We start from the raw sequence: 22,245 nt of genomic DNA, 5'->3' as shown, positions 1-22,245 counted from the left end.
TTTGAACTGCTGGTGAATTAACTAAAAATTTTATGATCGCTGGAAGATTCTGAGCTTTGATTTATTACGGTATTTCAGTTTTATTAATTTGATTCCTTACGATCGGTGAGTCTTTGGTGAATGGGTTTATATATTTTTTATTTATTCTTTAAATTAAGTTTATTGCATATAATACAAGCTATTACTGACTTATTCAAATAAAAATAAATTCCTTTGACAAACTTTACTGTTACTTTGCTTGAAAAAGGCTGCTTCTGGTTGAATTCAGCCCTAGAATTGGTTTCAGAATGAAAATTTTGGATCGGTTGAAATCTTGGTGGAAATGGAAGTTAGGTGATGGAAGGGTGTTTCGATGTATTTCATTGGAATACGTTTTCTTTTTGATTTCGTGTTTCTATTTTGTTTAGTCGATTGAAATTTTAGGGTACTCGTGTACTATTTTTTTTATTTATGAAATCTAGCGTCCAAGAAAAGAACTGTTCGACACTAACGCAGAAAAATTTTGTTTTTAAAAAATATTTCTCATTATACGATTCAAAGTAAATGTTGATTAAAAAAGTCTAAAGAACTACATTAAGAATTTACTACGTGGTATACAGTCGTAATTGAACGGTTTATAGTTCATCCGTTTACTGTCATAATGCAGTACATTTCTGGAGATGGACGAAGGTCTTTGTTAAGGTAAACTAAGCTTTTTACCGTTTCTAATCCCGGTCAGGCATGGCATTTTCACACGCTGCAAAAATTGCCATTTCATCTCATCTTCTGAAGCTATATGTAACGATGGTCTCAAAGGCTAAAAAAAAAAAAATTGCGCTTGATTGAAGTATTCTACTCCTGAAATATTGTAGGCGGGATGGATGGCTACTGCTTAGAAGGGTCTAGAAGGAGTCGTTTCACTATATTTCTATACGTTGATTGTCCCTTTCGTATCCACCCTTTTCCTCTATTCATTGTATCCTTTTCCCTTTGTATCGTTTCCTTTTATCGGCTTGCGGATTATGGCAAAAGGCTCACTAGATCTGTACTACGAATATTGGAAAATTTAGAATTGTTTTCTTGGTATTGTGTAATTTCATGTAAGTTACTTTCCTTACAGTGTAAGTTACTTTCTTATCCGAGTCTCTTTTCTTTCCCAGCAATTGCAAAAACGTCTAAAATTACAGCTGAGGTGCTTATCGGCTAAAACTGTATCTCCCAATTCCTCCTGATGGATATATGCACACGCAATGTAAGGTGCTATAAACTTAAATATTGTTACTGAAAAGACATGAGACATAAACTATTACCGAAAATGGAACAACCAGGGTCAAAAACTCTAAGTTTGTGCCATTCGTATTGGAAAAAGTGAGTCTTGATACTTTTTTACTTTTCTAAATCGATGTATTATTACACATCAACAATTCGAGTTCACCAAAATATAGATTAATATTCAGCTATACATTAATGATAACCGCTTTGTTCAACGGGGGGCTACATAGTGGAGGCACAATGACTATTTTTTGTAAAATTTCAATTTCTTTATATTCATCTCATCCGTTAAAAGGCTGGGACAAACAGTTAAAACCAAGAAGCAAACGGAGGTTTTTTCTATCATTCAGTGCATTTTATTCACTCAGTTTTTATGTGGGATTAATCCTAAGTGATTAAAATTTACCTTTTTGTGCTGTAAAGTCTATAACGTTACCAAAATCGAATCCTAATGGGATGGTAGTCGTTGAAAAAATTTCTTTACTATATAAGTTTGTTATTTCAGAAGTATTGTTTCTAAATTTGTATTAAATAATACGTATTTTTATTGGCAGTAATATAGACTAATATTGTACTTTAATAAATATTTACTTGTATTTACATCCTTTAATCCGAACTTCTACATCTGTTGATTGTGGAATTTTCATTTACTGAACTGGATTATTTGTCATTCATGTGGATTTTATTTTTATTTCATCCGCGGTTTAAAATACTATTCTTATTAATTAAACGAAACGTGTAACTTGAAATAAAAAATGTATGTGTATACAATAATAATAATAATAATAATAATAAAAATATGACACTTTATATAAAAATGGAAATAAGAAAGAACGTTACCCGAGGGAAAATCGTGTTCGAGTTTGGGGTATTGCTTCATCACCGGATTCAATAATTGACCGGTGACATTTTGATACTCCTCCATTCCTCACACCACCCGCGTACCATTCTGTTTTCCCTACCGCCCTTCCTCCACCGGTTCAACCCATATCAAAAATAATACTGCCACCGGCTGCAAAATTGTGATTAGATTCTACCGTACCGACGTCCCCTCTACATGAAGGGAAGGGAACTTGTATAACAATTGGATTAACTCATACAGTCTATATACATTAGTAAGCTTTTATAAACTGTATTGGATGGTAGTGGAGAGAAAAGTTATGACTATCGTACTTCATTGATATAAAAAAAACTCTCTAATCTTCACAAAAATTGTTTTATTCCAATTTTCCTTTCTGAATTTTACATATTAATATTTTAAGTTTATTTGTACGTTTGATACAATTTTTTGCTGGTTTTAACTGTTCTGAAGCGCTGTCTGTATCGAATCTATTAAAGGCTAGTGAACTACTACAGTATTAGTTGTGTTTTAGTTTTCCGGATTAATATTTTAAGCTTTTAAAAAATTAATTTTGAATATTTTTTCTCTTACACAACACTGTTTGATTTTTATGGCCGTAAGAATTACATTTATATTCTACTGATAGTTATAACAATTGATGATTTGTCTTCTTCGATAGGTTCAATTTCCTTTTAAATAAATGAAGCATAATAAAATTAAAAAACGATCGGTTTTTTATCTTAAAACCCCTTTTTTTTTAAATCTGAAGAAAAATCACCACAGTACTGATAGATACTGGCTAAATAATAGTAAAACATATGGTAAGTTGAAATATTACGGAGAAAGACCGAGATTATCTTTCTTGTTCTAGTACGTGTAAGAACTAGTGATACACATCGTTTAGAGACTACGACATCTATTTTCATTATTTTCTTTTACATGTGTCAGTGTCGACTAACGTAAAATCCTATATATTCCGGTTTTAAAAAATATTTGATTTTTTGAATTGTAATCAAATCGAGTAATTACATAGGATTCTATGAATTTTCCAGAACAAAAGCTAAAATAAGTGGCTTCTGTGTTAGTTCTGTGTATCTCCAAAGCCAACATCAATAAAATTAACGTAAGTTGTTTAATTCAATAAACTATATTTATACGAAAATATCTTTATGGGAATAGCTAAAGAAAATGCGTAATTTTTGTTTGAATAATTCATTAAATAGATTAGATATTTTTCTTGAAAATTATTTTTTAGAAAACACTGTAAAATTTCAATACTGTCCTTTTAATAACAGTTTTGGGTACATTTTTCAATATAATCACTCCAACCGGAGTATTACCTTACAGATGGTAATACGAGTATAATATAGATTTATAGCTACTAACTTTTACGCTTATAACAGGCAGATAGTGAGCGAACAGAAAACATTGGAGTTTTCCTTTGAGTAACGCTCACTTCAGTTTTTTTGTCATTTTGAACTCCCTTGTTTCTTCCACTATCTAATGATTAATTTTTTGCTAATAATTTTATTCGTGGCAGTTTTAATTGTAATGATACTTTGAGAATTACGTTTAATAAAAATTAGCGTAATTTTTTTTATCTTCTTACTAAATGTAATTTAAAATTTTCTTTCATAATGGAAAATTAAAAACTGAAATTTTTTCAGATCATATAACCAATAAAGATTTAGAAATGTCTAGTCTTAAGGTATATTATAAATTGCATTGTTATATTCTTAAGTTAAAAACATTCGTTTCTGTGTTTTTTTTTTCATTCTGTTCATAAAAGGTGTGTTTTGTTAAATGTATTGATACGCAGGAAATGATTTTCCGACTTGAAGTTAACATCTGCCATACTGTCTAGATTACTGCAGGCATAACAATATAACTACTTCATTGTAGAAATGTTTACGTAATCTTTTGCTTACTCTAATCATCTCAGATCTTATTATGGCCAGGCACATGAAATACAGAAGGCAAAGTTCTTTTCTCTGAGAGTAGTTATGTCCACTTTAGAGCCATTCCCCGTGATGAATAGAATGAAGGTGTTGCTTGAATGGCTGAATATCACCTGTACTTTGGCGGAATTGAGAAGTGTGTACAATTGGGCATTTCGTTAAATGAAGGAAGTAGTCGCTTTTCTCCTTACTTTGAAGGCTGGTATGTTATGTTTTTTATTCTTGAGAATGGCTTTGTCATCTACGTAAATGATTTATTTCTCATATAGGATAGCATACAACCATTATGTTTACGGTTTTTAACATTTATTCAATAATATAATGAATCATGTTATATGATTGCCCTTTACATTTTAAAACTTTTGATTATTAATATGATGTTTTAAACTATTTGAAATCTCGGTGTAAATTTTAACACAAATGCGCGCGCACGCACAAACTCACATTTATACATATGTGTATATATATTATATGATGAAAAATTGAATTAATTATTTTAATATAAGTTAGCAAATGGTTTTATAAATGACCGTTCTCTGTTTTACTGTTCATTATAATTAAATGAATTGTTGATATTTAAATGTCGATATTATATTACAAATTGGAAAGGACAATCTGTGTTAGTAAAAGAGATTGCGTCTAGAAAAGGGGATTGGAGGGTTCTGACGGGATAGTAGACGGGGGTTTGTGATGTTTCATCTGATGATAGAGCTCCTGAAGAGTCCCCGAGGACTAGCTTCTCTCGATCCCTAGAGCCCAGGACCAATCTACCGAACCAAGCGGCCTGGCAGGCTATCCCTCTGGACTATTCGCTTTAGTTGATTGTCATTGTACTACACAATCATAACGTCGCTTAATTGCAGCCGTAGAGCCCTTCCATATGCTAACGCCTCTGTTTCACCCTTCAGCCTCCGTTTGAAAATACAATATATTCTCTCTGAATACGGGGGATGTTTGGTATGTTGATCACCTATAATAATATAGTTTGTTATAACCCCTTTTAAACATTCGATTTATAAACCCAGTAGTTAGTTTTTATTGATAGCTCATTGATCTACAAGTGTTACGATATTATTAAAAATCAAAACACAGGTCGTATTTTTTATTTCCAATTCTTACGATGATTGCAATTATGTTTTTTTTATTTCGAGTTATTCTTTTTTAAACTTATTTTACAAGAGTATTTTTGTTAAAATTGTTTACTACTGGAATTTTTATTAGTAAATACAGATTTAAGATACTAATATAAGCGAAAATAATCTTTTTATTATTAAAAAAAAAAAAAAGGTTTTATTTTCTATTGTAAGAAATTTATTTTAACCGGGTAAGTGTGTATTGACTTCCTCTGTAAGCTTATGCTGCTTAAGCTTTAATGACTATCCCTCTAGAATATTCCCTATAGTTGATTGTCATTGTACTAAACAATCAGTTATGATTGTAAATAATAATTTTAAAATCTACCCCACAGTAATTCTTAAACCGACATCGAGATCGCAAACAAATATATCAATAAGAACTCTCCAGATTTATAACGCTGTAATCCCTAAGGTGTTTTAATCTTATAATAAAAAAAAACGGATGACAGAAATATAAATAAATGTAAAAACAAAATAAAGATTAAAAGTTTATTTATCACTTCCAACAAGATTTATTTATAAAAAAATTTCAAAATAAATTTATAAAATAAAGATTTATAAGTTCCTATTGTGTTTTTAAAGATTGATAAAATTCTTTCAGTTTTTAGCTAAATTAATTGCGTTATATTTTAAATTATTCATTTCTGAGTAATATTTTAGTTTAGTCAATTTTAATGTTTAGGCATTATTATGCTTACTAATCAAATTGACATTATATCAACCGTTCAGATAAAAAATAAAAAGATAAAATTAGGAAAATATTAAATAAACGTATAATTTATTAAGTTATGAGAAAAAAATTTTAAGATTCTACATTGTTTGTGGTACGTAATGTTAAAAAATTGTTCTTTATTAGCTTATATTAAAGACAATTTGTTAAATCATAATCTATATGGAAACAAATTTTTTTCATTTATCTAGTTCGAAGTCTTATTGCTTCATTTTTTAAATAATTAATTGCATTTGTCCAAACGATTTATTCTTTAAATACGTTAGCTTATTTTGTTGATAAATACGGTAGTATTACATATGATCGACTGAGATTTCTTTTTAAACTGAATATTTAGAATGTAATAATTTATTTTAGACTCAGTTTGCTATTTTATTGTGAATTGTCTCAGATATTGATCGTGCACATTAATTTAAACTGCTTTTAATTATTACGCACTTTTTATTTAAAAAAAAAAAGTTATAAATATTCGGTATTTTATTTGAGTTTAAAAATAATAACACATTTATCTCTCTCTCTCTCTCTTTCTCTCTCTCTGTATCAGTGTATTGTAGAGGTGAATTTTTTTTATATTTGTTTTGTTGAAGATTGAGTCACTTGTAACTAGTTTGAATGGTGACTATAAGTTTGAATCGAATTAGAGGTACACTTATTTCGTACATACGTACAGCATTAGACAATAGTATTAATTTCAGGGGGTTTGGGTCGAAGGGAGTAAACAACTCTGTACTGTAGTTGTAAGGCGTGCACCCGAGCACAACAATGCTCTTTGTCTGGTTGTAGACTTCACTCCACACCATCATCGCTCTCAAACTAGGAGACGCGTCGCGACACGAAACTGTTTTCAATTGCGCTCGCTGTGTAAGTTTTCTCCATTGTTGTGACGACAATCCCCAGAAAGTTCTACCCTTTCCACCCTTTATCCATTAAACCGGAATCAATGGAACCAGTTTTCCTGATACTCAACCATCCCTAAAACCCGCCTTGCCAACTTTATCGTATTTCTTTAGCGTGCCTGCCTCATCCCCATCCCATCTTCTCCCCCCCGTAATACCCGCCGTTTCGCTCACTTCAAGTAACTTTTCCTTTACTAACGACTCTCTTCTAATGCTATTATCAAATCGCTTAACAACTTTATCACAACATTAGTTTATAATGGTAAAGCGTATCGCTTTTATTCTACGATATTAATTGCCTTCATTGCCACGTAAGTAACGTAATATAATAATATCCTACTTGGCATAATTCTGTTTTATTTGTTTCAAAGAAACTTTTAAAAAAATAATTATTTGATTTTCCTTTCATAAAATAAATACTTTTTTTAAGCGTTCGATCTTTATTTTTACTAAAAATATTTGATTTTCTTTTGTTAAAATGGCATTTATAAATGGTTTGTTTTGTACTGTTGCTCTTAATCATAACATTAAAAAAAAAGTTATTGTTACATACATTCTTTTCCAATAAATAGGTTTGGGACTTTTTATTTTTTTACTGGAACTTTTATCGTATAATACAAATTTATAAAAATCATAAACTTGTCGGTTTGCACTATCATAGTAATCTCGTAATGGCTGAAATTCATGTAAATTACCTGCGGTATAACAGGTACTAGTCGGAGTTTATTTCCTTGAGTAATGATGTATACTATACAGACAGTCCCTGTGTTGAATAGTGTGAAGGTATCAGTTTTAGGGTCAAGTTTTTCTACAATTCAGTGGACTCGGCGTTCTGATGCACATTAGAATGTCTAAACCAGTGAAGATATTAACTATTTCATTCTTTTCTTTTTCTAGAATGTTGGCGTTGATATTTTATTTATTTATTTTATATCAGGTCGTCTGATGAAAAATGAAAAAGCTAATTGTCGGATTCGTAAGCTGTGATATTAATTACATTATCTTTACTGTCCTGAGATTATCGCATTCATTTGTTTTCATATAAGTAAACAATATGGTGTAATGTCTACGGTCCACTACACCAATAATTTAGTATAAAAATAATAATAATTTAGTATTAAATACAATAATTTAGTAGTTTAATAAATTAATTACTGCTCTTTCCTCTCTGGAAACTTGTGTTACGTTAATAGTATTATGCAGCTGGCCTCCGTGGCGCGAGTAATAGCGTCGCGGCCTTTCATCCGGAGGTCCCGGGTTCGAATCCCGGTCAGGCATGGCATTTTCACACACGCTGCAAATCATTTATCTCATCCTCTGAAGAATGCCTAACGGTGGATCCGGAGGTAAAAAAAAAATAAATAAATAAAAAATAGTATTATGTAGTTATAGGCTAGTTTACTTTTGTATTTTGGCGTAGAAGTAACAAACTAAGATAGGTATAAATACAATATCTTTCTTAAACTTCATGTTAAAATTTTATTCTATTAATTTGACGTTAAACTGTTTTCAAACGTAATTAATATTTATTTATTTTTTTTGTTAACTTTATTTGAAGTAAATGTGCGTACTTTTTTTTGTTTATTACAAATAATATGTCTGGTTGGGTTGTGTAATACAAAATAACCATTTTTATTAGATATTGAAATATTATAATTTTTTTTTTTAATAAGCAACATATATTTAAGCTTTTCGTCTTTTGCATAACTCAATTACTTTATTAAAAAAAAAGAGATTTATTTTCAAGTATCGCTTTCACACAACAAGGAAATGTAATTGTAAATCTAATTATCTGGTACGTGGTGTCAACTACTTAATGAATTTTAGGTAATTTTGCATAATGAAGGTTAGTAGTGGCTGAAAAAAAGCAAGATATTCATCATTTACTCCTTTTAATCCTGTAATAATATTATTTTTATATTGAAGTCTATTCTAATTTTAATTTATTTGTTTCTTCCAATAAAAGAAAATTACCTGATAGAATCAATACAAATTTGTTAGTAATAGCATAATCAAGTCAAAAAAAAATAATTATGATGATATATAAAAATAAAAGTTTAGCCAGTTCAAATGAAAATTATTCCTAAGAAAAAATTCGATTATTTTAATTATAAAGAGATAAAATTGAAATTTGTAATATGATGCACCTAATTTGTATAATTATTATGAACTTTTATAAGGCAGATGTTAAGAACGAGATAAAAGATGCTTATTTGATCTCTAAGCAACTGAGAAATTTTACAGTTAATATTACATAATTAAATTAATTATAAAATTCTCAATTTTCCAGGTTCCTTAATTTTTTTCGAATACAGGCATTATACATATATTGATATGAAGTACTTACTATTTGATATTTGGAGGTAACATTAAACGCCAACAAATTTTGAAAATCTTGAGTTTCTTATTTTAAAAGTAGAAGTTTAAAATAGTCGTATCAAATTTTTTTGTATATCTTAAAAATTAATTAAAAAATACAGAATTTTTTCCTACTGCTTTTATTCAGGTTGAGGAAATAATAATCGCTTTGTCAAATTTTATCATCTTGAACGCTTTTTTGTGTAGACTAGAAAAAAGATGTGATAGAAGGAAGTTCATGTCATTTATTTCTTATTTGATTGATTTTGTCAAAATGCTTAAAATATATCTCATATATACATTGTATTGCTGTTAATTTTTCCGCTAACCTACGCCATAAAATGCTTACTTAGGATTTAATCCTACTATTTATGTTTAAAATTTGAATCGTGCTATTAACCAGCCGTTAAACTTTCTGCTCGTTTTATTATTTATTCACCAAAAAAAAAAAAAATATATATATATATTTCATAGTTTTAAAAATATTTTTATAATTTTTTAAATAAATATTAATTTTTAATACATAAGTGGGTTATTTACTTTACAGCAGTATTATTAACGTAATAGTACTTATGTACATTTTCGTGATCGTGTGTATGTATGTAAAGTGCAGAATATTTTATAAACACAATGCACGGTGGCGCTGCAGCCACTTCTTTAAGTTGTCAGTCGTTTTATCAGTGAAAAAATAAACGTTTATATCAAACGGCTTATGAATTTTTCTTATTGCGTTAGAAAAGAACTGACTGCGACAAATGTTCATATCCGATCGATATATGTAGTACAAGACTGGCAACAAGTCGATATTAATAGAACAGAAAGACAGAGAGAAAGTGAGTATGAGTTTGGATAAAAGGATGGAAAAAGAGAATTGTGGTCGCGTAGAGTGTGAACAAAACCATATCCCTACCACTAAGAGGCATAAAAATACATAAACTAGGGAAAATGCATATCAAAGACGATGTGAAACAACAAACAAAAATGGCGTCGGCACGGTCATGCAAATCAACGTCCCCTACTCTTTTCATAAAAAAAACTGTTGAAGAGGGAGAGGTTGTTTGAAAGAGTGAACGAGAAAAGGACAGAGAGAGGAAGAGATAAAAAGAGAAAGAGGGACTGAGATAAAGAGAGAGAGACAATGGATCGAGACTTTTCCGCCAAGGAAAATACTTGGGTAGGGAAAATGATGACTCTGGTAAGAGGGGAGGGGATATAAAAGCTTTCAAGAGCGGAGGGGTGGGGGGTTAATGGTGCGTTGCTAGGCAACAATAGAGCGAGAGGCTCTCCCGTGTTGATGTCTTGATGGCCGCGGTGGATTGGCCGCCCGACCCCCGGAACGGGAAATATAAAAGGAATCAAGAGGAACGGGAAAGGGGGTAGCTCTCCGTGCATATTGGGGTGGGACGCACTTATTCCATTAAGGGACAGGGATGATTTGTCCCGATGCTTTAGGCGCTTCTGTAAAATCCAGTGCGCTAATAATAAGTCCAGACCACTTACATTAAGTTGTATTCTGCAGTACTCATAAAAATTTTTTATGTACACTTGGAAGTTTTTGGGTTTCGTTTTTTATTTTATCTAGACGCCGTTTTTGTTGATATATAACGATTCTCAAATAATGAAAGCTGCATCTTTTAGAAGCTTAACAGTTTGTAAAATTCTATTTCATGCAATTTATTATATTTAAATTCTTGTTAATTAAGTAATAATTTTTTGTTAAATTATGAAGTAATGATACAATCATTGTGTACTCGAATTCTATAAGTGGTTTTGTTTGATGTTACAGAAAAACGTGTGAGAATACACCGTAACCGATTTCAATAAATTTTGGTAGTTAACAGCTCTTTCTTTCTTATAAAAGTATTTACATATATTTAATGTTTATAATATTAAAAACAACATATTTGGTTACTGAAGTCGCCTCGCTAAATTGATGATCTTTACAACAGACTGTACGCTGAAGGTACTCTGTTTGATTCCCGATTTGAGCTTCACATTTTTCTTCACTTACCGTTCATTATATGTACATAAGAAGTTGCTTACACAGGCTGTTATGAATCATTTTTCATTTATCATAATTGTTATAAATAATTGAAGATATAATGATACCAAAGATATAATGTTGAATGAATTTACTTGTCCTATTGATTCTGATTTTTCTCTCCCTAACTTTTAGCATTCGTCACATCAGCCGTCTCATATCGTTCTTTACTATTCATTTAATATTTTTATTCCACTTTATTCATTTAATTAAACTTGATTTTATATCAAAATTATATTTTCTTCTTTTAATTTACATCTCATTTAGTAAATTACAAGCTTAATTTGTTACTTTGTAATATCTGATCCAGAATCTTTTATTTCTGTCATGCATTTAAAGTTAGTGATATGAAAAATACACCAGTCAGAATTGTTTTGTATGAGAGTAATTAAGCCAATTATAGAGTCAGTTCCTCTGTGAAACTGAATGAAAATGTCACTTTTAGGGCTGAATTTCACGTATTTTTCGGTGGACTAGTATTGCTGATGTCTAATAATATATTTAATTGGGTGAGGCATAGGAAACTAATCCGCTCCTCATATTTTCCTGATAAACATGGCACTGTGAAATAGTGATAGCACTGAAAAACTGCCTAGATATTTAATTAAATAATAAGAAGTTATAAATAATAAGAATTAATAAGAAGGCAAGATCTTCTTAGATGATATTTAAAATTAGTATTTTTAATAAATGTTTCTATCATTAAAAAGTTTTTAAAACTTTATTTTGGTTAGCATATAAATATTATTGTAACACGTTTTATTCAATTAACAATATTATAATATTATTTATTAATATTTTTGAAATAGCACTTAAATTTTTTTTATACAATTTCAAGGTCATGTGATAACGTGTGTGGGATGATGATTAGCTGTTTGAATAGAAAAGAAGAAATAGAAATTTTGGAATAGGTTCTAAGTCTACTCTTTAAGAAATCTACTTTGAACGGGGAAGAAAGACTTCAACCCGCATCTTAACCTTGACCCCAGATTACTTCGTCCATTAATTACGTTTGTAATACTCCATATCCGAGATATAGACTTAATTTGGCAGAATTTTTAGTATTTATTTATTTATTTTTAAATCAAAGCCTAAGGTAAGAATTAAATCTGTGACCTTTAGTAGATCTACTAAGTTTTACGAATAAAGTATGGAAGCAACTTTTAAGCATTTTCCGCATTTTTTCATCGTCTACTTATTTTCTCTCAAAAAATAATTCTTCTATATATAAGATTGCATTAGTTCACATAACATTTTGTTTTCTTTGAGACCAACTGTAGCTTAAGTTTTAAAAATTGAATTTAATCGTGGTAAAAAATTGTTCAATGAGTAATTTTTATAAAATAATTTCTGATGTTTTTGCAAAACATTTATTTTATATTTAGAATAAATAATTAAGAGTTTCTTTACTTTAATGGGATTAGATTTTTCAGGCACAGGTTATGAAAAAATATCTTAAAAAATTACTATTGACCATTTTTTAAAATAAATTTTCATTTTGTAATTTTCACGTCTCTTGATACGGTATATTATTGAATTTATAAGTTATTTCAATCTGTCATGATAATATTGACAAATTAATGTTACACGTAACTTAATTTCGTCGCGTTCGCTTGTATCTTATTTTTATTATTCATTATTAAAAAGTAGGCATTGCAATTTTTTTCCTTCGTAAGGAGTGATATTCCATTCTATAAAGGCAAGATTCGTGTATGTGAAGTATCGTGTATGTGAACTATTACTATAAGTAAGCTTGAAAATCATTACTAATTATTTAGTGTAGTTGTAAAATGCAATTAACAAAAAAAGAACAACGAATGTTATATTTGAATTTAAGTTGAATCCTCTAATTAGTGATCGTTACAAGTAATTCAATTGTTAAAATAATTTTAATGAATAATCATGAAGTGTTTCCTAGCTATGGTGTATTAACTGTAGAATTATGAGCTTAATTTTTATTATATATTTTCATATTAATATTGAGCAGGTTGCTTTTACGGGAAGTTTTGAAGGTAAATCAATTAATTATTGCTGTCTGGCAGAAATTATTTTTTAAATCACTCCTTATACCCCCCTTTTACTAAGCACAGAATATTTTCTTGCTGATGATAAAGGGATAGGTAATAACATCATTACTTACCTGAATGGTGGTGAATATCAAGATCCCTCTTTCGTTTTATGCTGTTGCCGTTAGGATCTTGATGGTGCGGTATACCTAGGATACCGTTGATAGAGTATCGGTCGTGTTGAGAGGATGGGGCTTGGGTGATGACGGAAACTGCCGGCGGTTGGCTAGCCGCTCCCGTTCCACCTCCACTCGTGTTGGCCGTACTACCCGTACCGCCGGTTCCCGCCCCCGTTGTTCCTTGTTGGTGTTGGTGGTGAACATGTTTCGCTTTCTCTGCTGCCTTGTTCCTAACGATCCTGAAACGGTGAAATAAAGAAAATTATTGCGATATTCCCAATAAGTTTTTCCAATTTAAAAATAGTATACTTATATATTTTAGACTATTAATATCGTGAAATAAAGTTATTTGAAATGTCATTATTCTCTGAAGGGAAAGTTGTGTAAACTAAATCGGAAGTTTATGTGATTATGAGTCAAGTGCGTGTAAAAATTACAATTACTTTAGCGAGTAAGGGTTACGCATAGAATTAGGTCTTTTCTTCTCTTGCGGAAAATTATCAGTTAGAGGTTAGGTCCTGTTGTTGGGTTTCAATTAACAACATATTTTAACCTGGTGACCCAGTGAGATAACAACTAACACAGATATACTTACTACATAAATACATGGATCCTCTACGGGCTCCGATTTACAAATTATATATTTGATTTGCGGAGACTTCCAATGTATTGTCTGAATCAATCTCAACGTATGTTAAAACGTAAAAAATATTTTTGAATTTTTTCTTGCTACCACTAAATCATACATAAGTTTGTATTTTGTTAAAAAAAACTAAATGAATGATGACCTAGTTGATTACATGGTAATTCAGTGTTATATACTAACAGAGTTAGTAAATCTTGTTACCCACATATATTCGAGTAGGACCATAAGAAAAAGTACGCGCATTAAATTCGTAGACTGAATACAATTTTTCCTTTTTTCATATTACTGTTATATATTTTTGTAATTTTATTAATACAGTTCTATCATAAATGTACAATATTACTTTTTTATAGTTAAGATATTAATAGGTTAAAAAAATCTCTGGTTTTTGTTGTAGTTGTATTTTCCATTTCTTCGGTAAAATTGGTTGAATACGGTAAACACCGGTTAAAGTATAAATTACGATTGCTTTGTTTGCGACAATATTGTCTAATTGAATGAAAGGAAGGGAAATTCATTCATGTAAAGATTGCTTGATTCTGTAAATTCTGAAGGGGTAACTTAGTTGTGTTAGAGGGGATGAATTGAAACAATGAGCAACAATTCTATTAAGAGTATTGTACTCGAGGGTGGTCATTTCACCTGTTGACATTCGGTTCATTGATACTATCTTTATTACCTTTTCAGTTATCTGCATCTGCTACCTACAATGAATTGTATACTTAATTAATTAATTGATTGTCGTGCGTAACTTTTAAACTTATTTTCTGTATTTAATATACCTTATATTATCTGTGTTGAATTTATTACAACGAAGATGCATTATTTTATCTTACTATAGTTATTATTTTTGTTTTTGATATTTTTTCATCTTTTCAGTTGTTATAGTATCAGATAGGATAGACTGTTTGTTAAACGACACCTCGGATTTTTTATTTCCCGAAATTAAGGTCTATTTAACCAAAAAAAAAATATTTAAAAAAAAATCTGCGAGTACATATGAATATACATGTACGCATGTATATTATCTCACGATTAGTGTTAACATAACGGTATGAAATTTGAATGATAACTTGTGTGTTACAGGAAGTCATTAATTAATTTTTGAAAGTCAGATGATGTGGTAATGAAATATTTGAGGTAGTAATTATAACTGAAATGGGGGCTGAAGTCTAAAAAAGATTTACTCTTGCATGTTTTTAGTTTCTGAAAAAAATAATAACAAATTAAAGTTTGAAATATAGAGTAACCGAAAATTAAAAGTAAATATAAAAAAAATATTCATTAAACGTTTTCACCGCTAAAAATTTGTTCTTTTTTAATTTTGTATAAAATTTGAGTTTAACCCTGTTCACTTGAATTTTATTTTTCTTTAAATGAATCGTTAGAAATGGTTAATTTTTTTAAATCAATTTTTTCTTTAAGTAGTTTAAAAAATTGCTGTTAAAGTGATTTTAATTAAGTTTTATAGCACCTAGGACTAGGACATAGTACCTTTGAGTTTGTGGTATGCTAATTTGTGTGCTTAATTTTTTACCGGATTATAAAAGCATTATTTGAATTATTATTTTATTACAAAAAAAATATATAGAAATAAATTAATAAATCCCCCAGAAAATGTCAGGGAAGTTAAATAAAATCGTTTTCAGGTTTTTAGAATTAAAATTTTATTTTTTTATTTAATGCGTACAATGATGAACTTTTATTTACGTAAATATAGTTAAGTAATTCCTAAACTTGAGTGGATGATGTCTATCAAGTTTAGTTAGTATCTTTGTGTTAAAATCCGGCTCTAACAAATAATAATTTTTTTTTCAAAATGGTGGATATCTTTGTCCATCTAGATTCAAAGGGTACAGGACTTTATTTTACATTTGATTTATTAAAGGCGGTTGTGCGACCATTAATTAAGTTCTTGAATAAGTAGAAATTAGAATAAGTGTTGGATTAGTAGAAATTATATGTATTTATCTACACACATCATCTGCTGTTGATCTTTATTTTGAAATGTCTGGCTGGTAACAATATTTTGTAACCAATGTAACTTGTGTAAAATATTAATACTCGCCTCTATATTTTATTAAGCGTAATATGGTTACTAATTTAAAAAAGTATTATAGATCTATATTTTACACTTTCGTGTATTTGAATTATTTTCGGTGACAACTTATGATCGATTGTCGAGATTTTAATGATATTTTTAAATGTTGTTTTCTAAACCTTGAAATTTAAAAATAATTCGGTTCGTAAGAAAAGTAAACTGCAGCAGAAACTCTTCATCGGAAAATTTAGCCAATTCATTTCATTAGTTTAAATTATAATATATATTTTTCGCTTCTATTTTAAAAAAACTTCTCGTAAAAACTAAAGGGAATGGAAATTTTGAAACAAATGTCGTTATATAAAGTTATAAATTTCCCTCAAAGATATCCACTTGTGGGAAATTTATAACTTTAAGTGGCAGAACACACAAATTTTCTGTTTTAGTTATTTGGTTTATACTTTACGAGTCCTCAAGATTTACTTTTCAACGAAAAATTATTTATATCTGATGTTTAATTTAATTGAAATGAATTTTATTTTAAAAATAAAAAAAATTTATTTTATGTAACTACGAAAAGAGATTCAGAATATTGTAAGTAAATTGTGTAAAAATTACTAACTAATTTACGTTGAATTCCAAGATTTTAAGAATATTTTAAAAATAATGAAATATTTTAATATTTTGACATACTAAGGAAAAATACTATTTTCTTAGCAAATAACTATTTTTGCGACGTGATAAAAATGAATTAAAAAAAGATCTGATGTGGACACCACATGACTTCTTTGTACGCCTATTAAATTACAAATACACATTTTTTTAAAAAGTAAAAAGAAAAAGTATATGAAGTCTGATTCAAACCGATGTGCCTTATCCTTGTAAGATCCAAATATTTCATTAATTAAAATTGTATTTGTCTGCACCTCTGGAACCAATGAAAAGAAGTACATCTTGTATCGTTGAAAAGCTCTCAATGAGGGCTTATTAATACAGTAAAGAAAAAGTCCAAAATCCAGATGTTTTTGATTTTGGGCTTTTTTTTAACACTTTTGGTCCAGTCGATTGCAATCAAATGGGGAGGTACACAAATAAATCAGTAATATAGTTTCCCTTACTACTTTAGTCCTAATGGTTATTTATATTGCTTACATATTTAGTGCGTTGGTGTAGAACATGGTTATTAGTTTCAATATTTTTTACTTAGTTACAGGTTTTACAAAATTTCAAGTATTTAAAAAATCTCGTACTTGGTTTTATATGGTGTAACATCTAGTTGATGTTTCAACAGTCCTAAATCCAAAATTTTAACATCCTAACTTCCGGAATGGAATGGAATGCAAAGTTGGCAGGAGTCTATTACTCCCTACTTTATCGCAGAGCCTGGACAGAGTCCCTTGCTGCTGGATCTTTCTAATCGGGCTTGTTTTAAAAGGGTCACTTTTAGTCTCGGTTCTTATTTTTCAATTTTTGTATATTATTATTATAGTGAATTTAAGACGGATTTAATTGCATTCCAATTCCGTTGTTATACCAGCGTTACCGAACCCATTTTATGGGCCGACCGCGGAAGGCTAGGCTTATAAAGCCTGTCCTCCCGACGTAATTCCCCTTCAGACCTAACTTCCTAATCGTTTTTGAGTTGTGCGAGATACATACGTCCGTACTGACGTCACGCCGAAACTAGTCAAAATAGATTCAGGAATTGTCAAAATGGATATTTTCGTTGAAATCTGAAAACATAAATTTTTCGCGATCCCTATACTTCCTTTACTTCGAACAAAAAAGTAAAACTAAATCAACCCACCGGATTGGTATAATGGTAAGCTTCTCGTCGTAAATCAGCTGATTTCGAAGTCGAAGCTCTCAGGTTCAGATCCTAATCCTTTTATTCGTATTTGAATACTACATCGTAGATACCGGTGTTCTATGGTGGTTGGGTTTCAATTACCCAGACGTCTCAGGAAGTCGACCTGAGTTTGTTCAAGGCTACAAATTTACCGGTACAGTTACATTATACTGATATGTCGCTAATGACTTTAATTGTTGATACGACTATAAATAAATTAAAAAAATAATAAGTAAATAGATTATTCTGATTACGTGGGTATTGGATATTAATATCTTTTTTTTTTACTTTCGTAGTGTATATGGATTTAATGAACTATTCAACAAGTTATGTGCAATGATAAATTGTTTTTCATAAAAAAAAACCTAGAAAAAAAGAACGTAAAAACTCATGAATCACTGGCATTTCCTGGTAGCAATACTTCCCTTCAAGGCCTGAAGATTAATTTAATGGGAAATGATTGAGGCTGGAACAATAGCTAACTCTCATTAATAGCAGTTTCACTATTGTCAATACCGAAATTGAGACTCCTCTTTTATAATCTAAATATAAATTTTTCTCCATTTCTTTTTTTCATTCTAGTACAAGGTTTTTAGTTATTTTTGTTTTAGTTTTTGTTGTGTATATCGTAAAATCGCTTTATCACGTTTAAATACCTTTAAATTCATTGTATAGAACAATTTAAAATTAAAAAAATATCACAGGAAATACATTTTTTAATCTTTTGTTAGAAATACAATTGATGAAAGTATAATTCAGTTTTTTTTTTTTAAGTGGTTTTATTTTTAGTGATTATGAAATTACGTTTTGTTTTTCTTCTCTTGACCAAAATTGGTTAGTTGTTTTCAACTACTTTGAAAATGATAGTTTTCTATCGTTCATTTCCTTCTTCATAAATTTGTAATATTCGTGGGTTAAATGTGTAAAGTGTGAGGTTTATTTAAAAGAAGAGGTGTATTTATTAACTGTAATTTTCCATCAGATTTGTTTAGTTTTGTTGTTAAATATTATTTATTACTCCTTTTCTTTTCAAAAAATCTTTTAATATTATACTGATGCGTCTGTAACTTAGGATGGTCTTGAAGTGTTTTCCATGACAGGACGTTGTCGACATAATTTTAAATTATGACGACCACTGTTATATTATATTACGTTGCATAAATTTACACGAAAAAGAAGTTTTAGTTTTAATAAGATTAAACAAAAAATCTTTTTAGTTCCTGATGAAATTTTTTCTGAAAGCGCTTGAACGCATATATTAAAGAACTCTTGGTAAGAGGTTTTCTTAATTATTAATTAATTGTATAGTCATACCAACGGGCCATGTTTGATATAATTATTATAAATTTATGATTATTTGCAATTTCTAAATAAGAATAATCCTAGACAGTAATTAATACAATTGAAGCTTATTAAAACTAGACGTAAAGTAGTTTTTGAGAGAATTAGTTTTGGAAATTTTTATAATTTTAATATTATTAATGAAATTATTTAGAACTGCTGCGCTTTTTTTCTACATTTTAGATGTGAGCCCCACTAAATATATTAAAGTGTTGGATTCAACAGAAGAAATCTCTGAATGCCGATCTTCGTGGCGGAGTGGTAGCATTTCGGTTTTTCATCTGGTGGTCCCGGTTCGAATCCCGGTCAGTCATTGCCTTTTTCTTATGGTAAAATTTTCCATTTCATATTCCCATGCACAAGCTTTCAACTTGTATATTGAATTGATCATCATTCAAAAAAAATAAAAAACCAATGTACTTGAGTATGTGTTCCATTGGAAAATCTGTTATTCAGGGTGATATTTTATTTGTTTTAAATAAATGCTTCAAGTAAAAACTTTATATTACATTAGTATAAAAATTTCCAAATCAGCAGCCAATAATTTGAAGCGATTTTTTAAAAAGTAACGAATTAAAAAAAAATTAATCTTTGAAAAAATGCTAATTGTTATCATGCAAAGATTCTTTAAAAGCGCTTTTTTATTAGGTTAAAGAAGATTTAAATTGACAGTTGAATTCGTGGCTAAAATCGGCTTCTTCAAATGGAGTATGAAATAAATATATTGGTTAATATATATTTTTAATAAATTTAGAAGTAATACAATTTAATGTTATTTTAACATAAAGATAACAGCTAATTAAACAAACAAGAAATTACAAAACACAAACCTAACAGTTTCTTACGCATTTAATTTTTTAGTCAGTTTGCATATTTCCTCCTACGTAATATTCTCTGGTAACTTTAACTTGTAATACGTGTAACAGTGTAGATTTTTAAAAAAATGTCCCTTTTTCTATTTTACATCACGTAATGATGTAATTGGTAAAAAAATAACATAATTTCAAAATATAAACGTAAATAAAAAAAGATCATAATTTAGGATCTTAATTATTCGACCGGATTTATCCGAAATTTGCTTACTTGACTTAAAAATTATAATTTTTTATAAATTAATTTCATTTTAAATTGTCGGTTGATGATTCAGATTTAATGAATTATAGATTTTTTTTATACATATATTCATTGTTTTGTTTACTATGTTGACTAATTAATGTAAGGCCTAATAACTTAAAAGCGTGATTCATTTTACAAATGAGTTGTCACAGAATTGAACTTAAGGAGTATTATTTTATTTTCACTGAATATTATTAAAACACTGGCCATATCAAAATTGATTATTTGTGGAGTAAGGTTTCAGCCCCGTTTCCGGGGTGCTAAACACGTGGCCCAAACGCCGCGCACGTGCGGTCACGTGTTTGCGCACGCGTACACCAAAACAACTTTTTAATGCGCTCACTAAAGCTACGAGTGTCTGTCTCAAGCGTATTAATCATTGTAATGCGGTGACTTTATATAACATTGATTGATGATTGATATAGATTTTATTATATCTATTCAACATTTATATCTATGTACAACAAGTAATAATGCCGTCGTCACTTTCTTTTTTTTAATATTTTAACTCCTATATTATATATGTCATATTTTCCTATAAGAGTTGAATTATTGTAACACTTTACTATATGTATTATTAATGTTATTAATCCATTTTGGTAGTAGTCGATTCGATTGGTAGAGCCCATCTGGAATAAATTCCTGCGGTTCTTCTACTTGAATATAACTAATATTCTTGAATCGATCCAGTACAATTCCTTTTTAAGTATTTTAGTCTTATTTTAATAATTGTATTATTTTTTCTGTATTGTATTATTTTCGTCTTTATCAACCAATCGTATTTTTTTTAGCAAATAGTTAAAAAACTTTATTGTTGATAAAAATCTTTTATTTATCAGGGTTATGATTTAAAATTTGTAAATTAATTTATTTATATAAAAACTGTTCACTGAATTAAATAATACAAGAAATGCCCGTTAATTATGAAAATAATTCGTGTCATTTTTTTAATATGTTGATTGATTACAATGCAGAGCTAAACACTAAGTAAATCATCTACATGAAGAAATATACATACAAAACATAAATTATTCAGCGTATTTTAGGGGTTATTAAAAAATGGACTAAGCAATTTAACGCACGTTGATTTTTTTCAAACGTTGTTTGTACTAGAGTAACTACTGATAACCTTGAATTGTCGCGCCGACGCGATATAACGACAGGGGGGGAGATCGTTAGTTGAGCAATGGCTACATTGAAGAAATCAATTTGCGTACTATGATTTCATGAAAGCGGTTATTAATGTTCGTAGACGTTTTCTTTTAGAATACGGCCGTGATCCTCCTAATAAAGATGCTATTAAACGTTGGTATCAGCAATTTAAGTCTACAGGAAGAGTACACAAAAAATGTGCTGGCAGACCTCCCGTTTACGAAGTTGTGGATCAAGTAAGAGAAATTTATCACAGAAGCCCGGGTAAATCGATTCATCGTGAGAATTTAGAACTGGGAATACTGCAGTCGACAATCGTGAAGGGTCTACAAAAGCTCCTAAAACTTCAAGCATACAAAATTCAGTCGGTGCATGCAATTGAAGATGACGATAAACTATGCCGTAACAATTTCGTCGTGGACATTCTTGATAACGTGAACGAAGATAATAAATATGTTTTAAAAAAAGTAATATTCTCTGACGAAGCTACCTTCCATGTTTTTGGTCACGTTAACCGTCATAATTGTTTGGGGTAGCAAAAATTCCCATGTCGTTCGACAAGCACGACTTTATAGCCCGAAAATTAACTTTGATATGCATTAACTGCTTATGCATATCATAAGCAGTATTATGGTCTTCATAACCAGTCTTCTTCGCCGAGTCAATGATTAATAGCGCTAGTTACGTAGATATGTTACAGGGGC

The 22,245-nt window shown here is 29.6% G+C and overlaps 1 protein-coding gene across 1 annotated transcript in view; it reads right to left on the bottom strand.

The window, feature by feature from the left end:
- Nucleotides 1-22,245, bottom strand: part of sv (paired box protein shaven) — a 395,488-nt gene that overhangs the window by 17,765 nt on the left and 355,478 nt on the right. The window contains exon 6 of the mRNA XM_075360504.1: nt 13,352-13,635. Coding sequence (XP_075216619.1) covers nt 13,352-13,635 — 284 coding nt within the window. The remainder of the gene's footprint in view (nt 1-13,351; nt 13,636-22,245) is intronic.

Source organism: Lycorma delicatula, chromosome 3 (genome assembly GCF_047948215.1).
Source record: "Lycorma delicatula isolate Av1 chromosome 3, ASM4794821v1, whole genome shotgun sequence".
NCBI lineage: Eukaryota > Metazoa > Arthropoda > Insecta > Hemiptera > Fulgoridae > Lycorma > Lycorma delicatula.
This window is presented reverse-complemented; position numbering and strand designations above follow the sequence as displayed.